This window comes from Cinclus cinclus, chromosome 3 (assembly GCF_963662255.1).
Source record: "Cinclus cinclus chromosome 3, bCinCin1.1, whole genome shotgun sequence".
NCBI lineage: Eukaryota > Metazoa > Chordata > Aves > Passeriformes > Cinclidae > Cinclus > Cinclus cinclus.
This window is the reverse complement of record NC_085048.1, coordinates 70,765,604-70,777,834: the sequence shown is the minus strand read 5'-3', so window position 1 is coordinate 70,777,834 and position 12,231 is coordinate 70,765,604. Positions and strand designations below refer to the sequence as shown.

Here is a 12,231-nt window from a genome sequence, read left to right as displayed (position 1 = left end):
CCCGGTTTCTGCATTTGTCTCTAAAGCATTTCGTATCCCCAGGGACTGCAGCCGCCCAGCGCAGGGCTGGATTAGGCGAATCCTGTTCTGGCGACGGGCTTTTAAAGCAGATTAGTGCAAAATGGAGAGAGGCCCCTGCTGTTGCAGAGGCTTTCGCCTCCCTCGGGCCGGCCCCGGCTGCTGCGCATCCTTTGCTCTTACAGAAGCAGAACGGGAGGCAGCAGCTCCCCCGGGTTACCCCACGGCCCGGAGAGCCCCACGCAGAAGGCGCTGCTGCTGCTGCTGCTGCATCAGTTCTGACGCGCTGCACGGACTCGCTGGGTTTCAACGCGCCCCGACCCAGGCTGCCCCTCAGCCGGGCGGCGGGGAGGCTTTCCCGGAGCCTCACTTGGTGCAGGGATCACCTGGGCCCCAGCACCCCTACTGCTGGGCTCGGGGCTGCGATGCTACCGCGTATTTATGATTTATTTTATATTTGATTGCATTTTCCTTCTATCTCATCCCCTTCTCTGCGTCAGCTGCCCCCGCTCCACGCGTCCCTCCCCGCTCGGGGCGGGGCCGGACGCCGCTGTTTGGATTTAAACGTAGCAGCGGGAGGGGGCGGGCTCGGCCGGCGGATCCCGGCTCCCTGCTCCCGGCTGTGGCTCCCGGCTCCGCCATGGTGGTGCCGGCGCGGCGAGTAAAGACGGAGTACATGAAGCGCTTCAAGGAGCCCAAGTGGGAATCGTGCGGCGCCTGCTACCTGGAGCTGCTGCACTACCGCCTCAGCCGCCGGCTGCTGGAGCAGGCGCACCGGCCCTGGCTCTGGGACGGCTGGGAGCAGGACAGCGGCAGCGGAGGCGGCAGCACCGCCGGGTCCCCTTCACCGCCGGGCGCCGGCAGCCCCGCGGCCGCAAGGGAGGAGGAGGAGGAGGCGGCGGGAGCGGCAGCGCCGAGCGAGGCGGGACGGGCGAGCCCCGGTAGGGAGCGGGGCGGTGGCGGGGGGGACACGCGTGTCCGGAGGGGCCCTGCTGCCCTGCCTTTCTCCGCGGGGTCGGCACAGACGGCTCTGCCCGGGCGGCCCTGCCGCGCCTTGGGGGCCGGTCCCCAATCCCGGGGGCACTCGGGCCCGGCGGGGTGATCGTGCTGGGACACCCGGGCACGGCCTGCCCGTCTTACCCTCCCCCAGGACTTGGCCCGGGGGTGGAAGGGACAATCAGCCGGGCCCCGCTGCCTCCCGCTGGATCCTGGCTAGGCCCGCGGAGAAGCCGTGGCTGCGGCACAGGAGGTGTCTCGTTAAAGAGCCGAGCGGTGGTAACCCTCATCCTGAGTCACAGCCACTTATGTAAACTGTTGCCATGGGAGCCGAGCATCTCTGCAATTATATAAGCAGGTTCTCCGGCAAAAGCAGCGGCAAGTTGGACTGTAGGCCGGTGGCTGGCTCTTAACGCAATTGCTTTTCTGCATCTGCACATGTGATCTGTCTCGGCTGAACACTTGGTTCTTAATGCCACCTGAGGTTCGATCTGGGATGTGCAGCTAAGTGTGGTCAGCTTCGCAGCCTGAACAGGTGCTGAGCTGGTAACATGTTGTCCTCTTCTAGCACAGAGTAATTCACTTTTGATATCTCACGATCTAAGAGTGGTTAGGCAGATAGTAACACGGTCAAGCTTCTCAAACTGGTATTTTTTAATCCTATAAGATATAGTTTCTTACCTGTAGTGAAAGAATATTGTGCCTGGCAGCCATGGATTGGTGTTTTGAGATGCCTTTTGAATCAGCTGTCTCTCTGTTGTACCCTAGCAGGCAAAATCCTTGAGAACTGTTTAGTTAAGCCTCGTGCTGCCTGCTTGTTGGGTGGTTGGTTTTTTGTTTGTTTTTGTTTTTTGACCTGGAGTTAAATGTGCTTCTTTGGAGTGGGGAAACAAATCTGATCTAATTCCCTTTGGGGCCTGAGCTTTTCAGAACGGTCTGTATTCTGATAATCAAGACTAAACTTCACTGACTGAGTTTAAGAATACCATATTACACAAAAGCTCTAACTATGCTGTCATCTGTTCCAGAGGCTTGGTGTTTCAGAGCATATTGGTGATGTGGGGTTCCCCAGTCAGCTGGGTGAGCCTGTGGTACCCAGGTCTCACATGGGGTGCACATAGCTGCTGGGGTTATACACTCCACGTCTCCAAAGCTGTTCTGATTTTAGCTGGAATAATTTTATTCCTGGTAGCTGGTAGAATCCTGCTGTGTTGGATTCAGTATGAGAATAACATTGATAACACACTGATATTTTTAGTAGCTGCTCAGCAGTACTTACCCTAAATCAAGGACTTTTCAGTTTCCCATGCTCTGCCAGGGAGCAGGTGCACCAGAAGCTGTGAGGAAGCACAGGCAGGACAGCTGACCCCAACTGGCCGAAGGGATATTCCATAGCCAGAAAGTCATGCCCAGTGTATAAACTGGGTGGTGTTGCCCAGGAGCCACTGACTGTACATCACTGGTCTCTCTTGGGTGTTATTATTCCCTTCTCATTACTATTATAATTTTTTACTTTATTTCAATTACTGAGCTGTTCTTATCTCAACCCATGTGTTTTTCAGATTCCTGTTCCCATCCCACTGCAGAAGGATATGTGTGTGGCTATGTGATACTTCATTGCTGGCTGAGGTTAAGCCACAAGCAGTTGGCAGCGATGGAAGCTCTGCTGCACACCAGTATATAACAGGGTATCAGTGGGCCTAGTTTTGCTGTCCTCAATCAGGCCTTGAGGAAATTTGACTGGGAGCATGTGTGGAAGAACTACATAGTATCTCAGTGAGAAGAGCTAAGAAATTGCAAAGATCAGGGAGTGGTTGCATGGGAAAAGATGATGCTCCAATAGTTTAGCTCTTAGTCAGAGGAGGTGGAAGCTGTTGAAGCTGCACTTAGAAGCTGGTATTCCCAACTTTTCTGATGCACTTTGAATATGTACAAGCCTGGGGCAGTTGTGGTAGGGACTTGAATTTCTCTTCATTCTTCTTGTTGAGCCTATGGATAGGCTCCCATAAACCTGCTACAATCTAATGGCACTGACAGCTGCCAAGTCTAGAGATTGCTGGCCAGGGTGCTCTGCTCACTCATTAGCCTGCTCCCTGATCCCCTCCTGATTCCTCTCTAGGGAAAGATCCAGCTGGAGTTACTTGGTATTCTGATTCTGGTTGGGATCTGGCAGGGAATAACAGCTCAGTAGCTGTGCAGGCATTGTCTGTGGTCAGTGATGATGTGTGCGGCTGTCCAGTGCCTCCAGCTGTGTCCTCAGTCCTGCAGCAGTGGCAAACAGACTGTGGAGCACCAGTGGCCTGCCAGGCTGCAGGGTTTTGGACAACTGCGCTTCTGTGACTGATACATGTTTGCCATGGATGCTGTAAGGGAATGACTAAAATTCTGCTAGATCCTTGCCATTTTATGCCTACAGCGAGAGAAAAATTCACTTATTTGCCAAATGGCTTAGGATAAAATTTTTTTAACTTCTGCAAGTGTTTAAGAGCTTTGCTAATTCTTTAGCAAAAGGACTGGAAACAACTCTGCTTAGGCAGCTGGATTTAGTATATATTTATTTTATCTTAGTGCATATACAATATATATAAGGAGGTGACTCGTTTAGTATTGGAAAATCATAAGGATGCATTTTTCTTCTGCTTAGTGGCTAGTAAATGAAGGCATGTGGAGGACATAAGAAATTACCACTCTGAAGCTTCTACTATTAAACTGCTTCTTTTTTCTTTTTTTCTTTTTTTTCTTTTCTTTTCTTTCTTTTTTCTTTTTTTTTTAAACTCTGAAAGAACTTAATTACACTGAAGTGCTGTGGGGGTAGCTGAGTGTGCTCATGTTGATGACATCTTTTGTCTTCTGAATCTGACATCCACCCACATGCTGGAACATCCTAGCTGTTACCTCGCTACTGCTGCTTCCTGCTGTTTTGTGGGGAATCTGATTTCTGCCTGAGTGGTATTGACAGTGTTTGTTGCAAAGATGGCTGGTCAGCACTAATGCTGTTTAATATCTGAGGTAAACACAGTTCCTAACGCATGTGCCGCCCTGGTTTCCTCTTTCATTGAAATGAGCCTATGTGTGTTTGTAAAAGTTGTGAATGCTTCTGGTGTGTGAAGAGGAAGTGGATGTAGGCAGCTTGGCTTTAATGTTCAGTGGCATTAGTCTAGAGCACTAGCAGTGTGAACCCCTGGGGCAGCACGTGGGACAAAGGAGCTTTGTCACTGTGTCTTGCACTGAAGCTATGGCTGAGTGATACCAAGGTGTGCTCGGAGGCAACTTCGGGTTAATTCCTTCTGGCCCTCCACTTGTGGCAGCTGTTTGTGGGATTGTTCTGTGGAACGTGCCCAGGCACAGATGTGCTTTAAACATAATCTCACAGAATCTTGACCTAAATCAACTGGTGTAGCTGTGGTGCAGACACATCCTCAAAGCTGTCAACAGAACCCAGTGGGCTGGTAAGCAGAAGACAGAAGCTCTTGGCAGCAGTGCTGCTGTCAGACCTGTTGCTTGTGAAATGACACTGCTGCACACACATGCAGGATGAAGGCATCTTTCAATCCTTATTGCCATTTTGCCTTCAGCATTTTTGTGCAGTGGTTTTAAGTGACAGCAGTGACAAGCTGCCATTGAAGGAGTTGCCTCAACTATTTGGAAAGTGACTGATCTGGATTAGTGGAACTAAACAGAAGGTCCAATTTCAAACTTGTTCCCTGATCTTGTCTGTCATCGTGTTGCAGGTGCATTTGCTGGCCCATGTACATGAGAAGGAGCAGCTTATGGTGTGGGAAGAAGGCAAGAGTGTTAATTCAGAGGTCTATAGCACTGTTACTTAAAGTAGCTCCCATTTTTTTTTCTTTTGGAAACAAGCTTTGCTATCAAACTAACCCAGTAATTAGTTTCCAAACTCTGCTGCAGATGAAGCTTGTGTGAATCTAATCAGCTCTGAGCTGCTGTGTGGCTGCTAGCTCCAGTATTGCCTCACACAAGATTTGCTTTGAAGAAAGGATGTTGCAGTCTGTTTTATCTGTAGTAACTTACTTTCTACCCAGCTGTAGTTTGTTGATACCCACAACTGGTTATATAGCCCTTTCGAGAGGTGTGGGAGACCTGCCCCATTTGAAGAGGTGTCGGTACAAAAGCAGAAATTTCCCGTTGTGCCTGCAGCAATGCAAGCACAAAGTGCTTCTGGTGCTAAGGCCGTGCTGTAAGGAGCCAGCATCTCTCTACAGAGATAATACTGCTGACCCCTGTGACTTGGCCCATGGGTCTAATTAGAAGGCTGTTGATATCTGTAGGAAGTCATCGGGGCCTTTGAAATGGGGGTCCTGTGTGGGCCCTGGTGCGTGCAGGGATGTGGGAGAGAGCAGCTCCCCTGGAGCTCTTCCCGCCTGAGCCTGGAGTGGAGCTGTAACACAAAGCGGGGCGATGCAGCGGGGTTTAAGTGACCTCTTCTGGGCGGGAGCTTCCAGCAGCCCTGTTGGGTGGGCCTGACAGACTTGTTCTGCCTGTTAAGAACTTAATCCCCTCCTGTCCATCCAGTGTGCTCTGCTTAGCATCCATGATGCAGTTTTAAACGTTTCTAGCTTTCCCCCTCTCCTATCTTAATCCCTGTAATGCTGCAAGCCAGTCAGTTCTGAGTTTCCTGTATCTGCTGGAGCTGGTGCTCTGCATGAGAAGGAGAAGAAGGCTAGGAGCTGCTGGTGCCTGGACTTCCTCCTGAGAAGTTGGGTCTAAGTCCTGCTGTCAACTGCTGCTCTTCTGACTTTGTGTGAGAAGTGTTGCCTGGGAAAATGGCTTGGATATAAACTGTAGTTTTGAATAAAAGGCAGAGATCTTGTGCCTTCACCCACTGAGTTCTGTGTAAATGCACTGTAGCAGTGGGTTCATGGAAGTACCTGCTCTAATAGCAGATGCTCATAAGTGCTACAAGCACACTCTGGCATACAGCATTTACTGTAAGGCTGTGCACAGGACTCTGTGTGCCATTTACCCATATGCTTTAATTGCTATTTTGGGACAAGCTGGCTCAATAATTTCTGGACCAGCTGGAGCTATATCCTGGTGAGCAGCATCCTCAGACATGGCTCCTGCCTTGTTTTTTTTTTAAAGCTGAACTATCCATGTAATTGCAGAGCCCCCACTTTGCTGTATTTTTATGTCTTTAAATGCCACTTCTGCTGTTTATGAAGTCAGTGTTGCTCCATCCCCCTTTGCAGAGAAGAAAGATGCCATTTTCCCTTGAATGGAGGATGGAACAGCTTTCCAAAATGAAAGCACTCTTGTTGCAGAATTGACAGCAATATGTTCCCTTTCAGATTTTAATTTTCTCAAAACAGTGCTTCCTTCTGATAATGGACCTAGGAAGTCCCTCCTTTGGAATGGCTGTGTAGGGAGACGCTCAGATAATATTTCTGTAAGGGGATAACTCTGTGCTTCCTGTTTGCAGCAATGATGAAAGACCTGCCTTGTTTCAAAGGTGAAGCTGTGTCCCAGAGCCCAGGGAAAACAAACCAAGTCTAATACCACACTGAGCTCACTGCTACTGTCTTTTACCAGCCTTGTCTATAATAACTGAAACTACATCCAGCCAATGTTTAGTTATGTAAAATTAATCTAGCCATTTTTACTCTGCTCTTACAATATGCCACTACTTTGGCCTTGACTAATTATTTTTGGTTGTTTTGTGGTGTCATTCAACCAAATTATTAGCAAAGAGAGCTCTAAATATTTTAACATGGCTGACCACTCTTTACTTAGATACTCAGCTGTACTGCAGTATCACTTGTAAATGAATGCTACACCTGCACATCTTGGAAGATGGGTACAGGGAAGCCTGAACAGGACCCAGCACCAGGGCCTCTGTGCTGGTTGGCAGGAGGTAGAAACTGTGCTGGCCAGGCTAACAGCCTGCAAGAGATCATAAGGCTTGCCTTAGGGGAATTCTGGGGCATGGAACAAGCCTTGATATCTTTACCCTGCAAACGTGAAGTGAGTGCTAGAGTAAATGGATGTTTAACCAGTGTGCCAGGCAGGTGACTTCTATTTCATCAGAACTGGATGGGTGCAGAATTGAGATTAAAGCAGTGTCGAATTGGGCATGCTTGAAATCACAGCAATTATCAGGAATGGTTGCTATTTTGTCACAGGATTGGCAAGCCCTTCTGCTTTTAATGATGAAGACTAAAAACTGGCTAAAAACTGCACTAGTCCATGGTCAACCTGTCAATATGTAAGCAAGGCCTAAACCAGAACTCCCTACGACAGTGAAGGAATTCCTTCTGTCCATACCAGTGTATGCTGGTGGTGACTGAATGTGCTAAGACTTGGAACAGAGGTGGCTTGGAGCTGGTCCCCACCAGAAGCAAAACAGATGGTGTGGTAGAAAACTTGCAAGTTTGGTGTGTATGGCAGCAGAGTTTGAGTGATCACTGTGTGAGTCTAGCAGAAGACAGCATCTAATGATCAGATTTGAAAGGAATTGGTTACTAGTGGACTCCTATGCTCTTAGGTGAATAAAAGGCTTTCGTTTCCTTATGCATAAAAAGTATGGTTGGCCTAAAAGTCATAGAGGTGTCAGATCACAATGTCTGCTTGTACCTGTCCACAGTATTTAGGAGCCATGTGCAGTGTCTAGCATACACTTCCAGCTTCTCCACAGTACGGCTGAAGATGTGCTGGATGGAGAATGAAAACAGGGTTCTTTGTATGTACTTTTTTCCATAGTCATAGTTCACTTATGTACTGTAAGCAGTATACTTGATTAACTTGCTCATTCTAGAGTAAAAGAATTGCTTTGGTTGGAAAAGACCTTTAAAACAGAATCTAACCATTAACCCAGCACTGCCAAACCCACCACTAAACCACGTCTCAAAGTGAGTCATGTACATGTCTATAAGTATCTCTGTGCATGGCAACTCAACCACTTCCCTGGGCAGCCTGTTCCAGTGCCTGATAAAGGTTTTAGTGAAGGTATTTTTCCTCATATCTAGTGTTGGCTTCCCCTGATGCAATATGAAACCATTTCCTCTTGTCTTTTCACTTACCTGGAAGAAGAGACTGACTCCCACCTAAAACCTCCCTTCAGGCAGTTGTAGAGAATGACAAGGTGTCCCCTGAGCCTCCTTCTCTCCAGACCAAACAACCCCAGCTCCTTCAGCTGTTCCTCACAGGACTTGTGCTCCAGGCCTCTCCCCAGCTCTGTTACCCTTCTCTGGACATGCTTCAGCACCTCATCATCTTTTTTGTAGTGGAGGGGCCCAGAACTGAACACAGGACTTGAGGTGTGGCATCACTGGTGCCACAAACAAAGGAAAACTAGTTTCTTCCTTGCTTTATAGGGCAAGAAGATTTGCTCTTATGGAACAGTTGTTTCTCTGTTTTTATTATTTAATTAATATTTTATATAATGGCTGATTCAGCCTTCAGTGATGATCTAAAACTGCAGTGATTCAGCCTTTAAATTCTCTCATAAACCCTACTCTCCATACCCAGTGCCTGGAGGACTATTGCTGGCCCCTTGCTATGGAAGGCTTAAATGTGTGGGATAAATGAGCCTTGGAGAGTAACTCCTGCAGAGTGTGGGACTTTAAACATACAACATTCACCAGTCAGGTAGCAAAGGTGATGGCTACCATTTTGTGGGTTTTCGCTTCACACTCTCCTCTCCTTCATAAGCAGAAAACCGTAAGATGGTTATATATGTATAAACAGGGAGTTTGAAAATGAATCACCTTGTTCAGTGGAAGCTGATAATATGAGGGATTTAATATTGCACATACTCTCAACAGACTTCATATCTGACTGGTTAGCAGCATCTATGTGGCATTCAGTGCTCGATCTGTTTGCTGTCTGAGAGAAGCAAGGATGAAATAGTGAAGACAGAAGATCGCTGGAAACATTTCTGCCTGGGGCTGTTGGTTATCTGTAACCTCACCAGTGAAAGGCATTTTTATGCATGTGAAAGCTGTATTGTAGTCACTAAAGAAAGAATGAAGACACTTAAGCAAGGTATATGTCTGTTGCTAAGGAAGCAATGACTTCTTGAATTTCTACAAAAAAGCACAGCTTCAATGATGTATTGAGAGGCTGTGCAAATCAGACATTAATATGTTGTCCTTGGGAATTTAAAGCATAACTTTTTTTTTCTTTAGAGAAAGAAAAAGAAGATCAAGAAAAGCAGGAGAAGGAAGAGCAAGAGAAAACTGTAGAACACACTTCTGTGAAGGAAGCAGACAAAACCAGCCGTACAGGACGACGTCCAAGCCGAAGTGCCTTGTCCAGTCGTAATGATCGCAAATCAGCCAAAAGTCCCCAAAGGACAGACGCACCAAAGGAGAATAAACATCCATTTGCTCTGTATGGGTGGGCAGAACGACAGACGGATACTGGGAGCCAGAAAACTCACAATGTTTGTGCTTCTGCTTCGGTGAATGAAGTAAGAGCTTCTGTTTCATTGAAAGGCAGTGACTACTCAGTGCGTACAGATGGCTTAATAGCTAGGTAAAATTTCTCAGGGGTCCCTTTATTTGAATGTATAGAGATTCCACCAGTAGATCTAGCAATAAGCCTGAAGAGTCTTGAGATGTCCAAATAAGATCTCTTCGCTGCTGGTTTGGTAACTTCCCAGGTCTGACTAATACTTGCAAGTTGTAATTAAAATCTGGCTGTTTCTGGCTGTTACAGTGTTTCCAGCAAGACTGGCTGTTACAAAAGTATTTTTGTATTCTGAATTCCATGAAAACAAGAGAAGAGCAGGCAGATAGCACCAGGCACCCCACAGCAGGCTGGTATAGAAACACTGGGGTAGCGCTTGTCTTGTGAAAAGAGTGACTTTTGCTGGGGCGCTTACTAGACTAGGAGCCTCACTGAGATGGTACAAGTGCTTTTCTGCTAAGATGTTCTTGTCTAGCAGCCTGTTTTGGTGGCTTGCCAGTAGAAAATATTGCTTGCAGCAGAATGGTCTATCAGATGGCTGATGGATTACAGGGCTGGTGTAAATATTACCAAAATAGCACAAATTAAATTAATGTGGTCATGGACAGCACCAGGATTCTGCTGTACTGGGGCTCTGTCGCCTAGCTTAGAAACAGCAAGGGAGTGTTAGATCCATTTCTTTCTTCTCTATAATTCTCCTAGGCTGGTAAAACAATTATTAATGCATCCCTGCCAGTGTCTTGTCCTTATCTTACTGCTAATGTAGAGTCTGACACAAGATACCTGAGTATTGAGGTGGGGGGTGGTCGTGCTGTGCAAGATGGAGCTGGCCTCTGATGGGCTGTTTTGGAAGGGGTTTGAAGCCCAGGCTTTTCCTTCCTGGACAGCTCAAACCTTTGAGCAAAAGGAAGAACTTAAGCCTTTTTCCAAAGACAGCTTCAGAAAGAAGCTGCATTTCCTGATCACAGACACTGATGCTGAATTGGTAAACTTTGGTCATGCTGAAATTAGTTGACTGGTGCTTTTTGTTGAAGCCTAGAAGAGGCTGAAGCCTGACTTGAGCAGATATATTTATACTTCATCTTGGACTTCTAACATTTCTTAGGCTAGAAACAGTAATGGAACATCTCAGCTTGGCTCTGGAGTTCGGACTGAACAGGCAGAACATTTCTGAAACACTCCTAATTATGTAGTGTTTTGTCACTGAGGATGTTTCTTTTTGTGGGAACTGACTATTTACTGCCTGTTGGTTACTCTTCCTTGCATGTTTGAAAGGTGTTACTTTCCCCTAACTGAGATGGGAGATAGTTTTCAATCTGGAGATAGAAGCTAATAAACATAGAAACTGGCTCTTCATATTAAATTTGGGGGGAAAGATGATAATTTAATATAAAAATGTATGTAATAGTGTGTTCAGCACATTGTTCAAAATTAAGATCTTAGGTCTCTAAGGAATCCTAGAGGGTTTGATCTTACTAATATGGCTTAGGTTTTAAGGGGTATTTGGGCATATTGAGGGGTGTTTAAGATTTTAAACTATAGAAATAGAGAATTGAAGTTTTTAGAATACATCTGAGTAAGACTGAAACATTCAAGACTTTTGCAATCATTTAATAGCCGTAAGTGTGAAAGACAATGCAGGACAGAACTCAAAGTACCTTTCCTGAAGAAAAAGAAATATCTGTTTAGTTAGTGGTACAAATTAGAGAAGAAAATATAACCTCACTCACAATCCCTGTTCCTTTAGGATGGGGACTGGGACAAAAAAAAAGCAATCCTTGTCATTCCTGAGGGGTTCCTAGGCTGTTCTCCTGCCATAATACTAACTCTGTTCTTTTAGATCCACGAATCTGCTCTGCGAGCAAAGAACAGGAGACAAGTGGAGAAAAGGAAGCTTTCTCAGAGGAGAGTGCGATCAGCAGAGGCAGAAAACACTTGGCGAACAAAGCCCTCCCCACCAGACAACCCTTGGATGACAGAGTACATGAGATGCTACTCAGCAAGAGCTCTCTGAACCTGGATTCCCTTAGGCATCCTCAGAAGAAGTTACGCATATCAGGACACTGGTGCAAGGAACCAAACCACTTATGCAAGGTTTTTATAGGGGGTTTCCAGCTGTTAAAATATTTGTTACAAGGTTTTTATCTTGGCTACCTACCTCACAGTGGGGTGTATCCTTGGAGCCATAACATTTGAAGAGGCTTTTAGATATAGCTACCCAAACTTTTAAACAATTCCCCTTTTGGGAATTTTTCTAATGCTTCAGTAAATTTGTTTTGAGGGTGGGAGGGGGAACCTTAGCATACATGGAGTCAAAGTAAAAACTTTTTTGATCATGGTTACAAATAATCTGTTTTCCCTTATTTAAAGTACAAGTCGTGGGGAGATGGTATTGGGGAAAGACTTTAAACGAGTGATGGAGGTGCCTTTGTATTTATAAAACTATTTAACACTTTTAGGAAAATAAGCATATGAAGACAGGCAACAGGAAGCCAGTGTGTCTGGTAATTAGCGCTAATAAATGTAGATGCTTTAGGCAGGCAAATACCAAGTACTGTCTGTACACAGAAACTTTAAAAACAGCAACAAAAAAACCCAAACAAAAGCAACCTTGTTTGATTAGTGAATCTGCTGATGCTAACTTTTATCACTGTTTCTAAGGTCATTAGAATAAACCAGTCATTTTCAGGGCAAGAAACAGCTACAGGATCGTTTTGCTGTAGCTGTTCCTGTTGTACCAAATAACTAATGTAGACAATCATTATCTGATAGCTGCCACTCAATAAGCAG

General features: G+C 46.2%; 1 protein-coding gene across 1 annotated transcript; it reads left to right on the top strand.

The window, feature by feature from the left end:
* Positions 1-658: 658 nt before the first annotated feature.
* Positions 659-12,231, top strand: CCSAP (centriole, cilia and spindle associated protein). The gene is made up of 3 exons (XM_062490175.1): positions 659-959; positions 9,159-9,442; positions 11,282-12,231. The coding sequence occupies exons 1-3, from the start codon at positions 659-661 to the stop codon at positions 11,453-11,455; spliced, it is 759 nt and encodes a 252-aa protein (XP_062346159.1). The 3' UTR covers positions 11,456-12,231.